We start from the raw sequence: 22,305 nt of genomic DNA on the forward strand, positions 1-22,305 counted from the left end.
AATTACTATAATAATAATAGTTGATGGAAGTAAAATGGACTAAATATTTATAAATCGAAACTTTTAATAATAAAATATTTATTTTTATTATGATTTATTACTATCTCTATTTATCTAGAAAATACACACTTAATATTATAGAACGATGAAACAACATAGTACTTTATGTATTTAATTTTTTTTAATTTTATTAGTTGCCGTAAAATTATATTATATAAATTTATTTTGAATCTCAATTGAAATTAATAAAATTAAATTTAAATGCTGGTAAAAAGAAAAAGGAAAATCAATCTCCTTAGAGAATGATTCATATTTTCTGTGTCCAACATGCACACCTGTCCCACATTACATACAAATTGCATTTTAAACATTGTTTTCTTCCCATGAACATTATTTTTAATAAAATCTGTGGGAATTTAACAAAAACATTTTTATTGAGGTCGGCCTTTCCAATTGGACGACACACTATTTTTCTGGATCACATTCGACTGATTTGACCATTATTATTACAAAAAATAAACTTATAGTTATACGTTTTCTTTTTATTTTTTTAATTTCATTTCTTTTCTGCTTTAATATTTTCATAACTGAATATTTTTAGTTTTCTATATTAGAAAATTAGTAAACATTGATTTTGTAGGATTAAGTCTCTATTTTTATTTTATAAGATTAAACCCCTGTATTATTATTTTAATGACATAAACCTTGCAAATTATTATTTAAATTTAGCTTGTAAGAATGATAGAAGCTCATTATAATTTAGATTCAAATAATATTTTCTAAGTTATTACTTTAATTGGTGATACCATTCGATATTAATCTATTTAAATTAAAATTCTAATTTATTAGATTAAATTAGTTATATTAATTAAAAATTAATAAAAGTCATTAGAGAGAGATTACACAAATAGCGGTAATCAATAACAGGAAAAGAAGAGAAGCGGAACAATTTCAAACCATCTGTAAAGCAAAAAATGACATTGAAATGTCAAAAGAAACCAGGCTATTAGTGGGGCGTGAGAGTGGCTCTTCCAACATGTGGTCAAGTGGCTCTACCAGGCATGTTCATATGGGACACAAACAAAGAAAAAGGTGATGAGCTGCAAAATTCATCTGATTTTCTCATATTCCAAAAGACTTCCTTCCCACATCCATTGAACAAAACAGTAATAGGGTTAGCTTTTCTTAAATCTGAATGCCCCCACAACGCATTTGACTATCTTTTGCTTCTGCAACTTGCCAACTTGTTCATGAACATTGCAACGCCAGCCTTCCTTCTTCACAAAAAACTTCACTTTATCTCAACTCTAACTTTCCATGATAAGGACCTTGTTGTATTATAATAATAATTACACCAAGTGCGACCAAAGATAGCAAGTACACGGAAAGTGGGCACTAGAATGGAGAAAAAAAAAAAAGAATCACTGTTGTCGGCTTCAGCTTGACAGGCTCGAATGATCCTCTTTCCAACTCCGCATATCCGCCGCCTTAAAAAGGCTTGATTCTCATCACCAAGACTTCTTATAAGTCTAAGTCAATTTTGATAAAAATTCCTGTCTCAGTGGTTAGCGGAATACATTGCATACTAGTGCTTTATGGCGCAGGGATACATGTTTTCTTGGTCTTATTGGGCAGCTGAAGAAAGTATGAAGAAATACTGTTGCTTCTGAAACCACAGATCTAGTTTCTTCTGTGCCACCAGCCATTTCACTTTACTATGCGTCTACCTCATATGTCGACATGCTCCTCAAAATTACCTATTAAAACTTGTCCACACAGCAGAAATAATAAAAATAGAGAAAAAGGGCAGAGCAAAAAATGACTAACATTTTATCTCTCAATCTGACATGAATCAGTTCTAGACCCATATCATATGGGTTCAGATACATTCTATTCTACAACTCCTTCTTCTTCTTCTTCTTCCTTTTTTCTTTTTTGTTTAACAGAGAATGAGATCTTCATTTTTATTACTACTTAAATGCATTTACAATTACTTCAAAAGTACATACAAGTGCCTATATTTTTCTTTTGTTTTCTCTAAGTCCATCGTTAAATGGACAACTTTCATTTAAGTTCATCCAATGGCTCATATTTCATTTCATATTTATTCTTAGAAATTCAAAATTATATTTTGATTTACAAATTAAAAGATTTTAGCCTCAACAGTTTTTGATAAAGCTATAGAGAGAAAACATCAGTAATCCAACTTGGTAGGTAAGCATACCAAAGATGAACCTTGAAAAAACTGAAGCAGTTGCAACATTAAGAAAAAAAGTTTCAAATAAAGTCAATTTTGCCAACACACATTATCTTCTATAACTTTCATTTTGTCCCCATGGAAACACATTATGCCATGACCACTTAGTAAATCAATTTCCTTAGATTTTGAAGGAAAACAAAGGAAATTAAAGCTGAATATAGCTCATCCGAACAGGGTACACTACTCTCCTTGTTCCTCATGTTTGGAATCAACATTTCGGTAAGTAACATAAGACCCTCCAATTCAATGACCCCAGAAATGCAAAAATTTCATCAAAAAACTATGCATAAGTGGATCAATCATTAGTATTTTCGCTTGAACTACGGTCATGCCAGTCCTTAGAGTTGGGATCGCAAATTGGTTTCACGAAACACGGAATCTAAACTATTTAGCCCCCGGCATATATAATATAAATACAAAGAAAACTGAACATATTGATTCTCCTCGTCAACAAAAATAGGACTTCATTTATTGGTGTCAAATATACTGAAGCAAATTCATATTTTTGCAGTAAGTTGGGGGCAATCCCCTATAATTTTATAAAATTAGTGTTTTATATATATATACACACACTGTAACCCTATTTAGTTTTTAGATATAGCTTGAGAACGTAATCACATTGCCTAACCTCATTAAATTTTGTATCCTCCGTTTCTTTAATTTTTTCTCAACAAGATATCAAATGCTGGATAATCCACCCAATAATCTTGGAGCGGAAATTCTCTTTGCTGCTGCTAGGTTATGGTAGTAAACTCAAATCAAGTGTGCAGTAAGTATTTGAAATAGGATCAACTCTGATGACCATCAGAATCTTTATTTAGAGACATGTTTTTTTCTTTGAATCTCTTCTTTTTCTCCTTTGTCATCAAAATTATATGTTCTTTGAAGCTAATTTCTTCGGATACATCGAGGGCCACTAACTAGGAATTACATGTGTTGTGTACTATTGACGAGCCAATTAATTAACATATTTTAAAGGGTATTCATTTTGTAAACTTTTAGAGACCACTTTATTTATTCCGTTATGAATCTGAAAATGTCGGCAATCCTCTCTTTCGAATACTTTTCACTCTAAAGCTTGCTGTTCTCTAGGTTTTATTTTAGGTGACCTTGCAGCCTCCCCTGTGGTCATCTTGGACTTCCCTTTCTTTTGTCTATTATTACTTTTCATTCTCTTTTAATTATTTTTTGTGTCTTAGTGTCTCTAGATGGCCATTTTGCTATTTCTTTTTTCAATTTTTGTTGCAAGATTATATGCTGCTATGGCTATTGCTAGTGTTGGTTGTGTGATTTGTTTGCATCTCAAGCCTGCCGAAGTCCTTTGGAAGTTCGTTACTTGGCGAATGTGGATAAGAGAGAAAAGAAGCTGGTGGAGGTGCAATGGAGAGATAGAGGAAGTCTTTTCTTTCCATATGGATGGTCATATCCGCTTTGTTCCTCTTTTTAGAAGAATGGTGGTGGTTGGCTAGCGACGGTGCGTCGAGCTTCCTCTGCCGGTCCAATTTGCTTATGGTCAATGTGCGTTACTGTCTCAAACCTTACTTTTTTAGTGATTGGATTCAAGTTCTAGGAGTCCTTTGGAGATTGGATGCAACATATAAAATTCGATCTCCCATGTCGATGAGGCTTCCAGGGTAGGAAGGGAACGATTTTGGCAACATATTTGTCTAGGGACTAGATTGTATTTTTCCTGTAATTGTAGGCCATAAAGAAGGGTTTATTTTAGGTTTAATGAGTTTTGTACCTGTATCTTTAAACGTTTAGTTTTATTTATTATGTTTGGACCTTTGGCCCTTGTGGGGCTGGCAGGAGTGTGGCCTTTTAATGTACTGTAGTCTTCTCTGCAACTTTTCCGGCTTCTGGACCTATTATCTAATCCACAAGTAATTTAATTGTTCAAAAAGCAGAATGGCATGTCAACAGTGATCATATTCGATATGCTTAATTTTTGAACTAAACTAACGGTTTTGAAACCTAAACCATTTCTATTAATTGAATGATTAAACAAATAACATAAAATCCTTACACTAACCATCAACTTTCATATTAAAGAACTGATGGTTCGGTTTGTATGGAAAATCAGAAAAAAAACTAAATCAACATCATGAAAGGAACACTCATTAATTCACTTATTTCTTTCAATTGAAATATCAATCTGCTTACAAGAGTTGAAACTCAGATTTGCTTATTTTCAAAATTAAATCATAAGAATGTAAGGAATACAAAAGTGAGAGCTCTGGCAGATGATTCAGTTGAATAAACATATAAGAGAATTTATTTTCCAGCTTCTGCTGAATTAATCTCTGAAGCAGTTTCCCACTGATCAGAAGCAGCTATGATAGTCCTTGCTGAAACAAAGTATACGAATTTTATGCATCAGGTTCACACTACAGAATCCACATTGATGTTATAGGAAACAAGCAAGGGAAATCAATTGAGATATTAGACAAGCAAACCAATCAATGGAAATCAGAGAACAGCTCAGGGAAATCAAATTGAAGACAGTGCTTCCCGGCTCACAAGTTGCAGCCCTTCACTTAGAAGATTGGCTCAACCAATCTTCATGGCAATCATTTCCCATCCACTTCTAAAGCTAATTTAGCAATACAAAGGTTCATTGTTCAGAAAGAAAGAAAAAAGGTTCCATAATGCTAGCCACCAATAACTTGACTAAAGCAGATACTGGTACAGTCACCACTTTCTGACAACATACTGCCTACAATATGCTTCCACATCCCCATCTTTGGGACAAAGCCCTGCTTCAACATTTGTTTCAAAACACAATCAACTTCTCCAATCAACTTCTCCTTGCAAAGCCCATCAATCAACTTCTTATAGGACACAAAACTAGGACCATTGCCTTCACAGACCATCCTATCCATGAAGTCTTTCGCTTCTGAAAACTTTCCTGCATCAAGCAAACCATACAAAACCTCTTGATAAGATCCTGCATTCGGTTCACACCCCTTAAGCTTCATTTTCACCAGCAATTCCATCCCTTCCTCAATCCTTCCTCGCTTCCTCAATCCCGAAATCAAGATATTGAAAGTAATTGTATCCACTTCAATACCCTCATTTTCCATTCTATCAAGCAACCCAAATGCCTGATTAACTTCCCCTTTTGCACATAAGTAATGCATCAAAGTCGAGAATGTTCTCACATTAGGCTTACACCTCTGTTTAGGAAATTCATCGAGCACATAAAATGCAGCCTCCAAATCCCCATTTTCACATAACCCTTTTATAAGAATATTAAGACAACAAGCATCAATTTCAACGCCCAATATAGGAGCTTTCTCATAAATCTCATGAACCACGTCAAAAATCCTTGCAGAAACAAGCAAATTCAACACAAGATTGAAAGTTTTCACATCAGGCCAACAATTATAACCCCTTGGCATATCAAAAAGGGTATCCATAGCTACCTTGATTCGACCCGCTAAATGTCCATAAATCTTGATCACATTGTAAAAGAAACCATTTGATAAACGACAGGATTTTTCAAGTTTGATTCTTTGCATTATATCTTCAATAGCATCAAAGTTTTTAGCTTGAGCAAGCTTGTTTATGACAAGAGTGTAAAGAGCTTCATTGGGTTTATAGTCTTTTCTATTTGTGTATTGATCCCATACTGAAAAAACTGAATTCGGGTCCTTAATACTTTCAAAAATTCTCATAACTTCAGTTGTAGATAACCAGTCTTTGTGGTTTAGCTTATAGTGGGTATCTGGAGGTGACAGTGAAGAAGAAGGCAAAGCAGAGAAAGAATTAAAATATAGGAATATGAGAATTGGGTCTTGAATGATGAATTTTGGATGTGGTAGAACAGAGCACTGTAACATTAACCGGTGAGGTTTTGTACTGTGAACAAGAAATGAACGTGATAACATTCTGCTTACCTGAGGAACAAGAAATGCCTGCCAGTTTTGTCTGTCTGTGGGATGCTTGTTTTGTCTAGTCCCTTGATGTTTGCACACAATTTTAGCAATGGGAATGGCTTGCCTATGGGCTATTATTAGGAATTTTGCACTTGGATACCTGGTCAAGTCTTGGACATTTTGCCTTCAGCAGCTGAATTTAGATAGAGGTAAAGCTGAACAAAATTACAACTAAAGAAAAAGTGTGAATGATTATCCCAATAGTAGCAGCCATTCTCTAGCTCTCTATAGTCTACACATATCAGCTTCTTATCTAATGTACTGGCGTCTCCATTATTTCTTTGTCTAAGGTATCCAATAGAAAACTGGCTAAATATATTTATTCTTTTTCTTTTTCCATTTCCCCTAAAAAAAACAAGTAAACTTTTATTTATCAATATAAACCATATGTTGATCTCTAAAGTTTTGTTTGAAAAAACATTAAATTTTTCAAGGTAATAAATCCTCAATTTGTAATTAAATGGTTACTAAACTTCATTTTTAATAATATTGATGAGTTTTTCAGCATGTGTGAAGAAAAATTATATGGGCCGTCACTAAATTTTACATTTTAATTTTAATTTTAAAAGATACATAAACAAATTAAAGATTTTGGTACTTTTTTATTACAAAATGCAAAGTTTGATGATTATATATATAATTTATTTTTTAATTGTATAGGAAAAATCGATCGGTGTTATTAAAATTAAAATTCAGCAACCATTTAATTACAAAATACCTTTTGATTACAAAGTGTAAAACTCAGTGATCGCGAATGTAATTTAACCAAAGAAAAAAAAAGGTGGAAAAGATAAGCGAAGAAAAAAAATTGTAAACTCCTTTCCCACTTTGGTTTGGAAATATATGAAAGTGAAAAAGAAGAAAGGATTGAGAAGTTTTTTTTCCTTATTTATAAAGTGAAAAGAAAACTTTTTAAATTTAAATTACTGATTTCTCCTTTATATTAAGCTATGATTAATATAAAAAAGAGTAATATATAACTAATTTACACATATAAGAATAAAAAATAAAAATAATTCTAGAGTTATAAAGGAAAACAAATCCAACATAGAATAAGATAATTGACCATTTGATCATATAAAAATTATTAATTTTATATGAATGGCTAAAAAAGAAAAAAGAACAACATTACATATTTAAGAAAAATAACTCAAATTGATAAATAATATTGGCCTTAAAAGATTGGAAAAAAAAGGAAGAAAGTTGAAAAGAAAAATACATTTGTTAAAAGAAGATCATTTTATGGATAATTTGGTTATTTGCATAACAAAAAATATACTTTCCTTCCCATCTCCTCTCAAAAGCCATATGATTAGAAAAAGATAGGCCCAGGGGAAAAATTTCCTTGGTCACTTTCTTTTCCCCTTCTTTCTTTGCTATCACTCTCCCAAACGATGAAAAGCTTATTTGCCCATTCCTTATTCCCTACCCTCCATTTGTTTCCCTAGCTTTCTCAAACAAAGGCTAAGAGAGTGCTGGTCTAGAAAACTAATTAATGGTTCTTGTTGGCTAGAACAGGGGTAGATATCATATTCTGTTTATAAGGCTAGTGTTGGTTTGGAAGCATATGGCCACATGGAAACTGGAGTAGAGCAATGAGCTAAGTGGGTTAAGCCTATTTGGCTAACATGTTTATTTTTCCTTTCAATGCGACTATTTTGCGGGGTAGGGACATGAGATATAATAGAGAATTTTTCATTGTGTAAAAAGAGACTAAATAGGATATACTTACCTCTCCAATTATTTGAAATTTTTTTTAATTCTATAATAGCATTGAATTTCGTAAAAAAAAAAGAGTTTCATTTTTCTTTTATAAGTAAATACGGTAATGTAAATCTAAATAATCATTGATGAATAAAAAAAACATCAATCACCAGTTGTAACTCTAGATATAGACTTCACGAATAACATGAATTATAAAGATCTATTTGATCTAATTTGATCCTTGAACATCATAAAATTTGAACACTTGCAACACAAATTGGGAGGGTCAATGATGCAACCTTGTATGCCAGAGATTAAGAACATTATTTTGAGCAAATAAAACTGTACAAGATGGACATGAAATTGGTGGTAATATATGTAAGATGAATGGAAAAAAACAGTAATATATGTAATATAGGATGCAACATTGTTTCCATCAAAGAGTAAGATCATATATTACATGAAACACATTATTACAAGTGTAAGAATTTAGAGAAGTAAAACTAGAGAATGCATATATATAGTAGAAAGCCGGAGGATAGCTAGATGTGAACTTCAACCTCAGCCAACTGACTAAAATTCATTGGAGTCATATAGTTAGTGTCTCCTTTATAGAGGCTGTCAGCTAGCAATTGCGAAGCAGCTTGCGATGGATGATACATGTCCCAAAACAAGTACTCACTCCGGTTCTTGCAAAGATTGGGATTTATAGGTTTATAGCATGGGTATTCCCCATTATAGTTTCCAGATCCACAGCAGGCTGTCTTGATGTCCTTGAAGCCTATTATATTTAAGGATATGATCAATAAGTTGTACCATATGTATAAGCATGGTTGAAACTTGAGTTCATGTTAGGCCTTGCAGTGCAGTGTTTACTTAAACAATTATATTAAAATTTTGGTCCCTTTCTTAATTTTTTCTTATATTCGTCTCTGGGGTCTGACTAATATTTTCACTTGTGTATACGTAAATGCAATATTAGGGTTGATTTGCTTACCAAAGTTAGGAAACTTGTCAAACAAATCCGTAGTCATGGCATATGCGTTTCCAAATGAATACTTTAGGTTGGGTAATTCAGAACTCAACCCTTGTAGTAGAGTGAGAGTTGAATTATAGAAAGCTTGAGCAAGGTCATTCAGCAATGGCATGCAAACATCACCACCACCTTCTTTTATGTTAATGGCTCTTGCATATGGACAGCAACCGATCGGTGGAACTCCTATCACCCCAAATCTCCGAGCACCCATATTATATATATTCTGTTATCATAAAAGCATAAAGGAGAAAGGGAAAAAAAGAAAAGAAGAATTGCTCTTGAAATAAAAGGCAAAACCCATAAAGATAATTTGAAAAGTTCGTAGGTTCTTTTATTTTTGTTGCAGGTAAAACTATGAAAAGGACATAGAGAAGAAGGGCACCTTTAAGTGGAGATAGTATGCAGACTGGATGGTAGCCAGCAACTGTTCCTTGGGTGTGTTACTTTTGGCGCGCATATAATCGAAAAATTCGTTAGATCCAAGGCAGAATATGTAAAATGCTTTTGATAGAATCTTAGCTGTTGCCTCTGGACCCTTTACCACTGTGATGTTTCCTATGACTGTTCTAAATTGTTGAATCTGCTCTGATAGTTTTACTACTTGATTCTGCAGTTTTTCAAGAATTTAGACTAAATTTTTTACTTATTCAAGTGAGGAAAAAAAAAAAAAAAAAAACTAGCGAATTTGCTGGTCTTTCTATTCTAGCGTAATGTGATCAGGAAAGACAAAATCATAACTAATCAGCAAATTTCATATTATGAATTGTTACTAATTTGAAATTATGATAGAATTGTAATAATGTATAAAATTCAAAAAAGATAGAGTTATTATATCCTTTTGAATTTAGATAATCTAAAATATACAATTGTTTATACTGGAATTGAATAACTGGACTAGATACATTCTTAATTCAGGTGAACATGTGATGATAAATGTTAGTTTTTTTTTTTCTATATATATTTAAAAAAAAATATCAAGTGTTTATAAACAAGATTAAAGGTGAAGACTGACCCATGCTTTGAATCCAGTTTCGTCAAGAATGCCAGCACCAGCAGATGCAAAGTTCACACCTCGTTGAACCTTCTTCTTAAAATCGATAGTCGTGTGGTTCAAGAGATCAAGAAAAGCTGGTGGACTCTTCTTGAACCCAAACTTCATTGCTAACAACAAAACAATAAATTATTTAAATTCACCCCACTAGTGAGCTAGGTTTTAGATGGTTAATAGATTTACAGCAATCAGTTTAGTTCATAAATTATGATAATTAAAATGCCAGGATATATTCAATTTTATAGACTTTGTTCCAGATTGACGTCAAGTAGGTCTAAATTTTTTTTCATTTAAATTATTTTTTAAATATTATTTTTATTAAAAGTATGTGAAAGAAACCAATGTATTTTATTTCCATCATAAGTATTTTTCAAAATTCAAAACAAATAAATATTTAAAAAAAAAATCAATTTAGAGAAATTAATCCTCAATATGTTTATAGTTGATTATAGTCTAATCTTGTTTTAAAATGAGACTGTGTATTAGGTGATAAATACTTGATCTCTGAGCTATTAACTTAAGTAATGATAATTATAGTACATGATAATCTAGTCTTTTTTTTTTTTTTTAGAATGCAAACGTACCTAGTTGATCACCAATATTGTAGCCATTGCTGAACCTTCCTGTTGATTTAGAGTGGGGAAAATCAATTCCATTATAAGGGAAATTAGCCCTTGCGTATGAGTTTAAATAGTTATTAGTCCCAATATCGATGGCAGAGTCACCAAAAATGAATATAGCAGGCAAGGTCCGAGTAGACACTAAATCAGCATAACCAGTGGCAAATATACATTGGACAAAGAGCAGAAAATAAGAAGAAAAGATATGTGTGTTTGCCATGAGAATGAGAGAGAGAGAGAGAGAGGAGAAATAACTAGATAACCTTGCTTCACCTAATTCTAAGATCTATAAATATATAATCAATTAATATTTTGTCTTGTTTATGCCAAGAACATCAACTAGCCAGAGACATTGTTCAACAATTTCTTGATAATATAAATTATGGCTCAATGCACACAATCAAGGCAACCAACTTCATTAGTTGGACGGATTGCACAACTAGGAATCCACCCTTGCTATATCTGTCAAGAAGTATGCAAGAATTTTCATAACAATTGAAAAGGTAATAACAAAAACAATTTGGGATTATCTTTTTCTTTTTCTTAAGAAAAATAAAGATCGCTCTTGCTATTTGTTAAGAAGTATGGAAACATTTTCATAAGAATTAAAAAGATAACAACAAAAGATTGAAATTTTATTTTTGTTTTTTCTAAAATAAGAAAGATCGATGAAATTGGAACTGTAATGTGCTTAGTAAGACCAACACCAGCTATAATTTACTTGATATAACGTAAAGATTTTATGGACGCTCATTGTTAATATAAAAGATCTTATGGACTTTGAGAGTATTGGCAAAACTATATTTATTGGCAAAACCCACACCGGATTCTTGTGGGCTGAAGTCTTTTATGTTTAGGTTCCGACAGTCAGTGTTTGTTAAAATTATATAAAGAAATATAACAAATGTGTGATATAAGTATCAACCTTTGGGAATCGAAGTCATTGTCTATGCTTCGCATAAAACCATTTAGTTTATGTTAAGATCCTATTTTCACCACTTATATATCACTTTATATTTTCATATTCTTCTTATATGAAATTATATTATCTATCAGTAACATAAAAAAACTCATCAGCAAGAATGACGATTTACATTTACGTTTTCAGAGACTTGATTACTTCATGTGTTTAGTTTTATTCTTATTGTAAGTATATAAATATGTTAGCACTACGAATCTCTAATATTTATATAATTGCATTATTAGATATTTTAATTGGAGATCACTATATTCCTCATTGAGTTGCTTAAAGGACAAAATGTAGTGAAATCCCTTGCAAGTTGAATATGAGTCATTGTAAGCATGCCTTGTTTTGAAGTGTTTATGGGTGAAAAAAAAAGTAAGCAACATGGGTATATATGGTAGGTCTAGTTGTTATAGTCTATAAGGTTCTTTCTATTTTTATTTGCTTTTGTGCAGCCTATTAATGCTGGAAATAAAGATGAAGAATTGGTTACTGTCTCATAATAATTAAGAATATTAACAAAGTGAGATTTGTGTTGTAAAACTATGATAACGTAGTCAAATTATGAACAACTATATTATTATTGAATCCATTGATGTGGATTAGAGCATTACACATTATTATAAAATGAGATGTGGAAAAACATGGGATTGATTAAAACATATACAATCTAGAGTGCTCTACTCAATCATCCATGTTATACTTAAACGTTTGCTAGCATATGAAAGTTGATTGGTTTCATGTACTTGTTATCTCCATAATAAAGGGTTAAGGCCGATAAATTGGTAGCAGCCTCAGATGGATGATATAAGTCCCAGAACAGGTGGTCTTTACGATTCTTACAAAGGTTTGGCTTTTGTGCTTCATTGCAATACCCTACTCCATTGTAATCTCCTGATCCACAACAAGCTTTCCTGATTTCCTTGAAGCCTATGTAATATAGTAAAGGAATGTAGTTGAGTTAGTATCGGGTTTAACTACTCTAAATGACAAACTATTTCTATATGCATCGTGAGCAATTATAAAGTGTTCGATTCGACTTGCAATTATGTAGTACATATGGACACATTAATATTCAGATTCTCATTGCCAAAAATTTAAATTAATAATTACTTAAATTCTTAAGGATTAGTGCGCTCGCCATAAATATAAGTAGGATAAATGCTTTGTGGCAGTAATACTATTGAAATTTAAAAAATTTAAAAAATTTAAAAAGCATATCGCGTAATTATCTAAATAAAAAATAAGGCAAACTATTTATCATAATCGAACAATAAGTAAAACACAAAGTTAGGAGAAGTGTTAAAAAAACTGATGTGTTTCAAATATTATATATAAAAGATTAATCGAAAGGACAAGAAGTCAAGTAACCTAAACCCTTATTAAACTTTTTTTGACCTACTTTCACCTACTCATTCTTCTCTCAAAAGAACCGATTATACTATTGAAGTTGTGTCATTGGACTACCCTAATACCATTTTTGACTCCTCTCTGTCCTACAGGAACCGCTTACACTCAAGTATCATCATGTTGGATCTATTTTGAGCATCGTACTATAACCAATTCAACATAGTCTAACATAACCAATGTAGTTATATGCACCATCTTATTTATATAAATGAAGTTAGAAATAACAAGATTTTGAAGGAACAAGTAAGATGAAAATACCATAAGAACGATAATTCTTGAAGATAAACTTTGTCATTTTGTATACATTTCCTAGTGAATACTTCATTTCTGGAAGTTCTGAGCTCATGCTTTCTAAGAGACTGTCAACAATTATGTAGAAAGCTCTAGCAAATTCATTTGGTTCCGTCATGCATGCACCATCACCACCTTCGGATTTGTCCAAAGCGCGCGAGTAAGGACAACAACCAATTGGTGCAGCAGGTAGAATTCCAAATCTCCGAGCACCCAAATCATATAAATTCTGCCAATCATTTTTAATGCACACACAAGACTGATCAATAATTGTGCAATGCAGAAGGTCAAGGGTTCAATTTCTAGCGGCTATCTCTTACAACAAACTTCATATAAATGTACCTTTAAATGCTGATGAAAGACTGGGTGAAGAGTAGCCATCAAATGATCCTTGGTTAAGTTGGTTCCTAAACGGAAGGGATCAAGGATGTCATTTGATCCCACACTTAAAATGAAGATTGACTTGGAAAGATCCTTAGCAGTTTCCTTCTCACCCTTTATCTCACTGATGTTTCTTCTGACTAATGCAAATTGTTGAATCTGCTTTCTCATTGGTACAACTCTTTTCTGTGTTTTACATATGGTTGGAAAAAACACAAGAATTCAGAATAATCAAAGACTGGTTTCTATACCGTAATCAAAATGTATATGAACTCTTTTTATTTTTCTTTTTTATATTGACTGATATAAGAACTTGTAATATGAATAATTAAAAATTCTTAAATAGACTCAGTTAGAACTTGTATTTAACATTATAAGAATTAAAAAAAATTTGAATTTGATCTTCCTTTAGTTTAGTTTCAATCAGAACTTGTGTGTATCAAGTAGTTTTGCTTCTCAATTATTATTATTATTAAGATCATCTATTATTTACAAGAACAAAATAGATTTAAAAGAAAGAACAAAGAAACTCACCCATAATTTTTTTCCGGTATCGTCAAGAATTCCGGAGCCGGCAGATGCAAAGTTGACCCCCTTCAATATTTTATTTCTATAAACAGACATGTGGTTGACAAGGTACAAATATGGCTCTGGACTCCTCTCAAATCCTAACAGCATGGCTAAAACACAAAATCACAAGCAAAAATCATTTAAATATAGTTATAGCATTACTATGTCTAGTAATTAACTTAGTTTAAAATCACTTAGTAGTTACTTATTTTTAACTTACTCTCTTTATATACTCTATTTTATAAATTAATGAGGTTCCACTATTCAATTTCACTAACAAAGTAGAATTTAGTTTGTGAAATTTGTGAAAAACTAAGTTATTATAAATACTCCGCATATATTTATGTTATAGTAAGAAAATTAGTCCTTTATTAGTTACTATTTTATTGAAATCCCATTCTATTATTGTTTGATATTCACACTCTTACTAGGATCAATGCTATTAAATTTAAGTTTTTACTTTTAAATACTTTATAACTAGCTCAAGCAGTAAAAATATCTATTTATAAGAGGTTGAGATTTTGAGTTTAAACTCTTACTTTTATGCTAAATGAATTATTGCTTTTATGATGGGCATAAGATTTCTGTTAAAAAGAGAAGTTGCATTTCTAGCAAGCTCAGTCACCTACAATTTTCCACTTCTCTTATTAATTTGTTTCCTTCCTGTTGGCAACATGCTTGGGATCATTAAAGAAAATTAAAAAAATAAGACAATCTTTAAGGATATTGTTTATCATCTTTTGGTGAGTTGAGCACCAAGATCACATAATGGCATCTTCAGCACATTTCATATATATGTTACCTTATCTTTGTAAGTTGATCCTTCTCCAGGTTTTTTCACTTAACTTGTATCCGTTTAAATTGGTTATTTAGAGCAGATCTATTGATATGAAATTAGTTATACACTTACAAGTTAGATTTCTTCTGGATTAATAATAATTAATAAAAGAATCTCTATTTATCAAAATTCTTTTATCAAATTGGTAAGATGCTAATAAAAAAAAAAAAAAAAGTCATTGTTATCAAGCTATTTTTGCTTGGAGTAATGCTACAAAATTTATCTATTCTTTTTCCAGCTTTTGCCTCCTGATATGACATATAATATGTTTGCAAATCTATCTTAATCTTAAAACATTAAGAAATAATTTAGTAAAAATAGTATATGCCACATCAAGTGAGCGAGAATTGAAATAAAAATAAAAATATATGGGGTATTTAATATTTTCGTTTTGATTATTTGGAATATGAAAAGTCTACCTGTACTCCTATAGAAAATCTAAATTCGATATCATTTGACTCTGAAGTATCATTGGACCCAAGAAAAAAAAGAAAAAGAAAGAAAGAGTAATTCCAGGACTGTGAGATTACAATGTTTAAATTGTAGTTGGAGCTTAAGTAGACATACCTAATGCATCAGCTATGTTGTAGCCATTGCTGAATCTCCCAGTAGATATTGACTCAGGAAAATCAATTCCATTATAGGGAAAGTTGGCAAGTGCAGCAGTGCCATTCAAATAATTGTTAGTCCCAACATCAACTGTTGAATCACCAAATATGAAAATTGCTGGCACTGCTGCCCTACCCATGTTTATAGCCCCCATGCAAACAGCTATAACAAGAGAAAAGGTAGTAGCATATGTTATATTTGGCCTTGCCATGAATAGGGGAGAAAAAGAGAAAAACTATTGCCCAGGTTGGCCAGCAAGATCCCAGGATCTCCTCTTCTTTTTGTGTCTTTGTTATGAACATGGCTTTGCCTTTCTTATTTATAGCAGAAAATGGTGAAAAAAGAATAAACAGGTAACGATAGTGGTGTCAATATCAGAAGATAGTATCTATGGGAGTTCAATTTTTCGTGGGCGAATAAAACTATTGCTGATCCGCATATTAACATTGGAATAATATAATTCTTTGTCCTAATCTATTCAACTTTATTTTGAAGTTTCCATATTTAGTTTTTTTGAATCTGTAATTAATTTAGACAATGATTTCTCTATATATGTATATCTCTACTTCAATAATTTCACTTATATGTTATAGATTATTGTAAAAACTCAATTTAAAAAATTTCATTAATCTATTTTAATTGCTATCTTTTATTAAAATAAGAAAAAGATTCTAAAAATACTAAAAATCCTATTAGTAAATAAAATTCTTTCAATACTATATTTCAAAAAATTGTTACTATTTTCTACATGAATTTTATTTATAAATGTGAACTCATAAAAAATAAAGTGAGAAATTAGATTGTACTAATATTTAAATTGAGAAAAAAATATTTAAAATAAAAATAAATAACAGTCTGCATAATGCGCAGATAAATATAATTTATATAATTTATTTAAATACACATTCAAATTCTAAATATTTTAATCATTGTCATTTAAAAGAATCATTCAATATAAAAAAAAAATTATATAATTATGTGAGAAGTCATTAATAATTTAAAATTTTAACTAAGAATCTAAAAGAATTCAATTATATTGCTCCCTAATTCAAAGCATAACAAACGAATGTAAATATTCCTGATGACTTCTTTACTTGAATATCAAATGAATTGGAGAAACAGCAGTTCTAAATTAATTGGATTCTCTTTAATTTTCATAGATTTTATCCAGCATTTGTCTTATTAATTTGCTTATTAATGAAAATCTAACACTGTGCTGAGCTGGACTACAAGATATCCAACTAATATAAATTCTACATTGTAGAAAATACAAAAGAAATTTAATTCTTTTTAATGAGCATTAGAAAGTGAAACTTTAGTATTTTGTGCCATTTAAATCCATCCCCATAGTATCTGCGGAGATTCAGGGAATTCAAATTTGATACCTTCCTCTCAAAGTAAAAGGATAGTTCAAAAAATGGCATAAATATTATTTTATTATTTAATAATTTTCAATATATGGTTTTTTAGATAAAAATAAATATGTAGTTAAATATCGTAATAATAAATAATATTTTATCGTTAAAAAATATCGATGAGCAATGATTTAATCATTTTTATTATTTTGATAAACCATCATTATCATATTTTTGATAATATAAATTTAGAGTTTAACAGCTCAAAACGTCATTATTTAATCGTTAAATCATTCTCATTAGATCAATGATTTCTTAAATTACGATTTTAACGATCAGATAATTGAATTAAGAGTTGTTAAGCTCTAAAATCATATTATGAACAATATGATAATAATTGCTGATCGGAATGAAAATGACTGAATTCTTACAAATTGATACTTTTTAATAGTAAAATGTCTTTTTTTTATCATGATTTGTAACCATAGATCTCTTTTTATTTTTTTTAGAAAAAAGAGTCAGTTTATGACTAGTCCTAAATTTAGATTCAATTTGACAACTATTTGAAATAGCTATAGCTATTAATAAAAGTGCTATTTTAAAAAGTTCAAAATGTAAAAGTTAGTAATTATTTAGTAAATATATAAAAAGTGCTTTTATATGCAATTTTTGTCCATAAGATTACTTTTAATTAGTGATTGTGTTAACAAAATTATTTTGACGAATATATTTGTCCATAAAATCATAAAAACAAATTCTACTTGGAAAAGCTTGAAAACTGACTTTTCTCAAAATATAAAATTTAGATTGGTTCATTTGCAGCTTTTTTTGTACTATTTTTTCCACTGCATTTTTCAAACTTGTAGTGAGGTATACACAAATACTACCTTTGTAAATGTGTTTCACACTGATTTCTTTCATTCCAGATAATGCACCCAGCAAAATAAAGTTAAAAGAACAATAATTTCGCTACTCCTGGTATATTAATTTCACTAAATAATTGAATGAATTAAGTTTTGACAATTAAAAAAGAGATATATATTTTTAAATTTTATACTATTTGTCAACCATCCAATCGTTTTATAATATATTTAAAATAATTTAAATTAAAACTGTTTGGTAAAATTTATTTTAAGATTTTGGACTCCTACAACCCACTCTTTAGCAAAATATTTTTTCTATACTTAACTGAAAAGAAGGTAAAGAAACAAAATGGTACAATTAATGAATAATTGGATAAATTGTATGTGAATTTTGTGTTTAGTTTCAATTTATTTACAAACTAGCTAAATATCGTCAGTTGCATGTTTTACTCATTATAAGTTATTAGACCTTAAATTTAAGGCATCTAACTAAGAGAAATAAAGGAATCCGGCAATGCCATGGAGCTCTTTCATTTCTCTTTTATTTATATATATGTTGGTGTAACTGCATAACAAAAATAGCCGTCTTTTTATATTTTTTATAAAGACAATAATTTATGTAGTGCATAAAGTTAAAATATCCATATTTTAAAAATAAATACTCGTATCATTTGAATTAAGTTTCAACTGATCTCAACTGCTACTAGTAATTTAGTCAAAAATGAAATTACAACACAAGGACAATCATCAAATAAATTTAAATTTAGTGACCTCTAATGAAATTTAAGTTAAGCTTCAGTGAATAGGGTGTAATTTAGTCTTATTATATTTCACACTATGACCTGCTTTTTGTGAGGGAAAATACTAACCGAGTCTTGGCGTACTCCTCCATCAAGCCTATGCTTGAGCCATATCACTCAATTCCTCGACGCAGTCACCAGTTTTGGTAATGAAACGTTGAAATGGATAGTATTCAACTGGTGGAATACTTGCAATGCTGAATTTCGAGCACCCAAATCATACAGATTCCATCTTGTTAATTAACATTGAAAAAGTGTTAGGTGGCACTTAGGTTGTCGCAATAGCAAAGATGAAAATTTTGTTAACTATGTGACTTGTTGTCTTTAGGTGCATTGTCTCATATGGTCAATGAGGTTTTACTTGTTTAGTAATAATTATTTTATTCTTAAACTAGTTGTTGCATGAGCCAAAGTAGTGTTACTTTTATCCTAGTTGGATAATTTGTATTAGTTTCTTTAGTTTAATCGCCATAAGGAAATCTATATAAAAGCATTCGTTTTGTTAATGAGTACAACAAGAAAGAGTTCCCAAGTAATAAGCATCCGGAATATTGTAAGGAAGGACAATATATCATTTCTAACCTGAAGATGATTTTGATATGTATCCTGAAGAGTTAGTTCCCAGGAATTGTTTGTTCAGTCATATTAGTAGTTTTATTGACAATATTACGTTGGTAATCAAAGATATCATTGCTTCCAACACTAATGAGAAACAATGATTGAGATAGCATAATGGCAGTGTCCTCTTCACCTGTAATGAGCCGTGGAGAATTATTGGACTTGCTCTCTCAATGTTATGACTTCTTTCTAAATGTATAATTAAAGGAAAAAGTATAAAAATCGATCTGTAATTTGAAAATGTAGATTTGATATGCTTATAAGAGTCTAATAATAAATTACTACTAACATTTAGGAGTTGATTCTCTATCTCTTGTTCTTGGGTGAGTGATTCATGCAACCTTGGACTTTACAAGGCAAGCTTTGCAGTCCTCTTAATTGAAGTTTTTATAAGCCAATGATGGCATTGGAGATGGTATTAATAGGCTGTTGTTTTATTGGATGTGCTGATTTAGTCCTAACAGGTGCTTCACTACTTTTTTCCAGCAATAAAATTGGTGAACATATCATCATCACTCCCTTTTAAGTCATCATGGAACAAACTTGCTTCACTATACTCTCAAGCATACTCATTCAGTGGTTCAGGATTCTTCACAAAATATATCTCAAGATGCGAGAATCCTTTGTTGCAATCTAGCATATCAGCATCATTTTTTTTTCATTCTCAATCTCCTCATTTCCTTCTACACAAATTAAACTCCAAATTTTGAACTACATTCTATCAACCTCTATTATATCCAAACCCTATACATTACAACATCAGTATCTATATCCATATCATCTACTCGAGTAACAGTCCCACCCAAAGATAACATGTCTTTCATTTGATCTTCCTCAACCCATTCACTATATCCGCCATTATCTATCCGTACAAATTACAACAACTTTAAACAAACATTATTCAAAGAATTCAAAAGGGAAAAATTTTAACCCGTTTACCCATACCCCTTTTACCCACCCTGTAAACAAACAGAAAGGAATATATGAATTTCGATCATTTACCCCTTAGTGGTTATGTTTGTTGGGGACCCCTGAAAGTGCAACTATTACCTTTTAAGGCAATTCCAATCTTGATATATTTTATATAATTAGAAAAACTCCAGGTTAGGAAACAAACAGCAACAAATATGGAGTCTTGGTGTTAGGTTTATATAATAAGGATGAGGACATCTTCAGGGATCATGGAAGGAATGTATAAGAATTTAACTTTTGTATTTTAGAGTCTAGTTTTTTACGGGCTGCAGGTTTTCTCAATGCTGGTTTCTTTTACTATTTTTTTACCCACAAAAATCCACTTCACTTTTATTATACAAGCTGGAAATATTAAAACTTGCCACCTCAATAAACATAACTGTCGTTTTCTCTAATGTTTAATATATAGAATATTAATTGTCACAAAAAGGAATATTACAGACCTTTTATGTCATAATCACAATTTGTGTACTTCCTCTAAATTGAAGGCAGAATGGTAATGTACTTTGGAAGAGTAATTTAGTGAACGGTGTGCAGATTCTGATGCAGAAAAATATTCACAAAAGAAAGAAAAAGAAAAAACAGGGAAGGGAATGAGACAATGGAATAATTTCTCATTGCATTATTTTATTAGATTCCATTGCCATCAAGAAAGCATACTCCAAAATTCATTGTTAGTGTGAATAATTAATAGTTGTATTAATCTAATTAGAAAATTAATTATCAATTAATTTAATACTAAAAATATAATTAAATAACTATTTTTTAGAATTAGAATAATTTTTTAGTTAGAATGTAACTTACTAACTATTAAATTAATAGAAAAAAATAATAAATTACACATATATTTAAATCATATGTATCAAAAAACAAATATATATATATCAAAATAAAAATTTTATGCACCAAATCTTTTTATATTTTCAAATTTAATATATATATATATATATATATATATATATATATATATATATATATATATATATATATATATATATATATATATATATATATATATATATATATATATATATAGATTCCAAATAGGCAAAATCTTTAAGATTCATTTGGTATAAGATCAGAAATGAAAATAGGAATAGAAATGAGAATGGAAAGGAACAAAAATGAAAATGATTGTAATTTATATATTATTTAGTTGAATATGAAATGGAAATCAAATTCGTTTGTTATTGATAAATAACAATATTTAGTTATACTTAAGAAAATAATAATGTTTAATTTATAATTATTATATAAAAGTAATATATAAATCTTTGTTATATAAATAATAAGTATTATTTTATTTGTTTAACTGTTTATAATTGATCGGACTTGATTCATATGGGAATGAATTTTTCATTCTTTAAGAAAAAGAGAGAAATGAATAATTCCTATGGATTGGGGTAATTGCATTTCAATTTCCATATAATTTTTAATGAACCAAGTATCAACAATGGAAACCATTTATTCTTATTCCAATTTGAACCCTATTCTTTCACCAACCATGCTGCTCCTCAGTTATAATCAATTAAGTTAATGAAATTAAGCATTTGAATTATTCCAATCTCTTTACTGTACGCATATCATCTTTTATTCTTCTAGTTGGACTTCACTTAGCCAGCAAAGAATTCTTTATTGCAATCAAACACTATATATACACATTAAAATCCGAAGCAAAAACTGGTATTATAATAACAATAACAATAATAATAAATAATATGAAAAAATAAATAACATAATCTTTCTACCTTTGAAATAGATATAAAAAAGTTAGCAAGTATTGTATCTAAAATTATTTATTATAATTAGTCAACATTAATTAATATAATTAAATAATAATAAATAATAGCACGTAATATAATATAGTTGTAATAAAGATTAAATTCATCTTGGAATTCGCAGATATAAAGTATATGCCAATTCCAAAACTTAATTAGCCTAATTGTCAAATGTTTTAATTTGCTCTTCACCTTATATTGATGGGTATACTTTTGCTTTGAAAAATAGAGCAAAATATTTCCTTTT

The 22,305-nt window shown here is 30.1% G+C and overlaps 3 protein-coding genes and 2 long non-coding RNA genes across 5 annotated transcripts; 1 reads left to right on the forward strand and 4 right to left on the reverse strand.

Annotated features, from left to right (window-relative positions):
* Positions 1-1,531: 1,531 nt before the first annotated feature.
* Positions 1,532-4,036, forward strand: LOC112535284. The gene is made up of 2 exons (XR_007216138.1): positions 1,532-3,029; positions 3,510-4,036. It is a non-coding gene; the product is annotated as an uncharacterized LOC112535284 (long non-coding RNA).
* A 326-nt stretch (positions 4,037-4,362) lies between these two features.
* LOC8268728 (pentatricopeptide repeat-containing protein At3g14580, mitochondrial) lies at positions 4,363-6,160 on the reverse strand. The gene has a single exon (XM_025157803.2). It carries the CDS (start codon positions 6,148-6,150, stop codon positions 4,912-4,914), a length of 1,239 nt encoding a protein of 412 aa, XP_025013571.2. The 5' UTR covers positions 6,151-6,160; the 3' UTR covers positions 4,363-4,911.
* On the reverse strand, positions 4,363-6,573 carry LOC125370201. Its single transcript, XR_007216139.1, has 2 exons — positions 6,160-6,573; positions 4,363-4,608 (listed from the first exon to the last, which is right to left on the reverse strand). It is a non-coding gene; the product is annotated as an uncharacterized LOC125370201 (long non-coding RNA).
* A 1,719-nt stretch (positions 6,574-8,292) lies between these two features.
* On the reverse strand, positions 8,293-10,854 carry LOC8268729 (GDSL esterase/lipase At5g55050). Its single transcript, XM_048375025.1, has 5 exons — positions 10,574-10,854; positions 9,951-10,099; positions 9,321-9,545; positions 8,900-9,161; positions 8,293-8,683 (listed from the first exon to the last, which is right to left on the reverse strand). Exons 1-5 carry the CDS (start codon positions 10,827-10,829, stop codon positions 8,445-8,447), a joined length of 1,131 nt encoding a protein of 376 aa, XP_048230982.1. The 5' UTR covers positions 10,830-10,854; the 3' UTR covers positions 8,293-8,444.
* Positions 10,855-12,183: 1,329 nt separating this feature from the next.
* LOC8268730 (GDSL esterase/lipase At4g16230) lies at positions 12,184-15,919 on the reverse strand. Its single transcript, XM_048375086.1, has 5 exons — positions 15,631-15,919; positions 14,190-14,335; positions 13,617-13,841; positions 13,242-13,503; positions 12,184-12,503 (listed from the first exon to the last, which is right to left on the reverse strand). Exons 1-5 carry the CDS (start codon positions 15,881-15,883, stop codon positions 12,277-12,279), a joined length of 1,113 nt encoding a protein of 370 aa, XP_048231043.1. The 5' UTR covers positions 15,884-15,919; the 3' UTR covers positions 12,184-12,276.
* Positions 15,920-22,305: the final 6,386 nt, after the last annotated feature.

This window comes from Ricinus communis, chromosome 5 (genome assembly GCF_019578655.1).
Source record: "Ricinus communis isolate WT05 ecotype wild-type chromosome 5, ASM1957865v1, whole genome shotgun sequence".
Taxonomy (NCBI): Eukaryota; Viridiplantae; Streptophyta; class Magnoliopsida; order Malpighiales; family Euphorbiaceae; genus Ricinus; species Ricinus communis.

Excerpts from the sequence above, each read along its gene's own strand:
- LOC8268728 (XM_025157803.2), bottom strand. The coding sequence starts at position 6,150 with ATGTTATCACGTTCATTTCTTGTTCACAGTACAAAACCTCACCGGTTA.
- LOC8268729 (XM_048375025.1), bottom strand. The coding sequence starts at position 10,829 with ATGGCAAACACACATATCTTTTCTTCTTATTTTCTGCTCTTTGTCCAA. Across the intron at positions 9,546-9,950 it reads AAACTGGATTCAAAGCATGG|AATCAAGTAGTAAAACTATC; the intron begins GTCAGTCTTCAC and ends GAAAAACTGCAG. Across the intron at positions 8,684-8,899 it reads TGACAAGTTTCCTAACTTTG|GCTTCAAGGACATCAAGACA; the intron begins GTAAGCAAATCA and ends TAAATATAATAG.
- LOC8268730 (XM_048375086.1), bottom strand. The coding sequence starts at position 15,883 with ATGGCAAGGCCAAATATAACATATGCTACTACCTTTTCTCTTGTTATA. Across the intron at positions 14,336-15,630 it reads CAACATAGCTGATGCATTAG|CCATGCTGTTAGGATTTGAG; the intron begins GTATGTCTACTT and ends TTTGTGTTTTAG. Across the intron at positions 13,504-13,616 it reads TCTTTCATCAGCATTTAAAG|AATTTATATGATTTGGGTGC; the intron begins GTACATTTATAT and ends AATGATTGGCAG.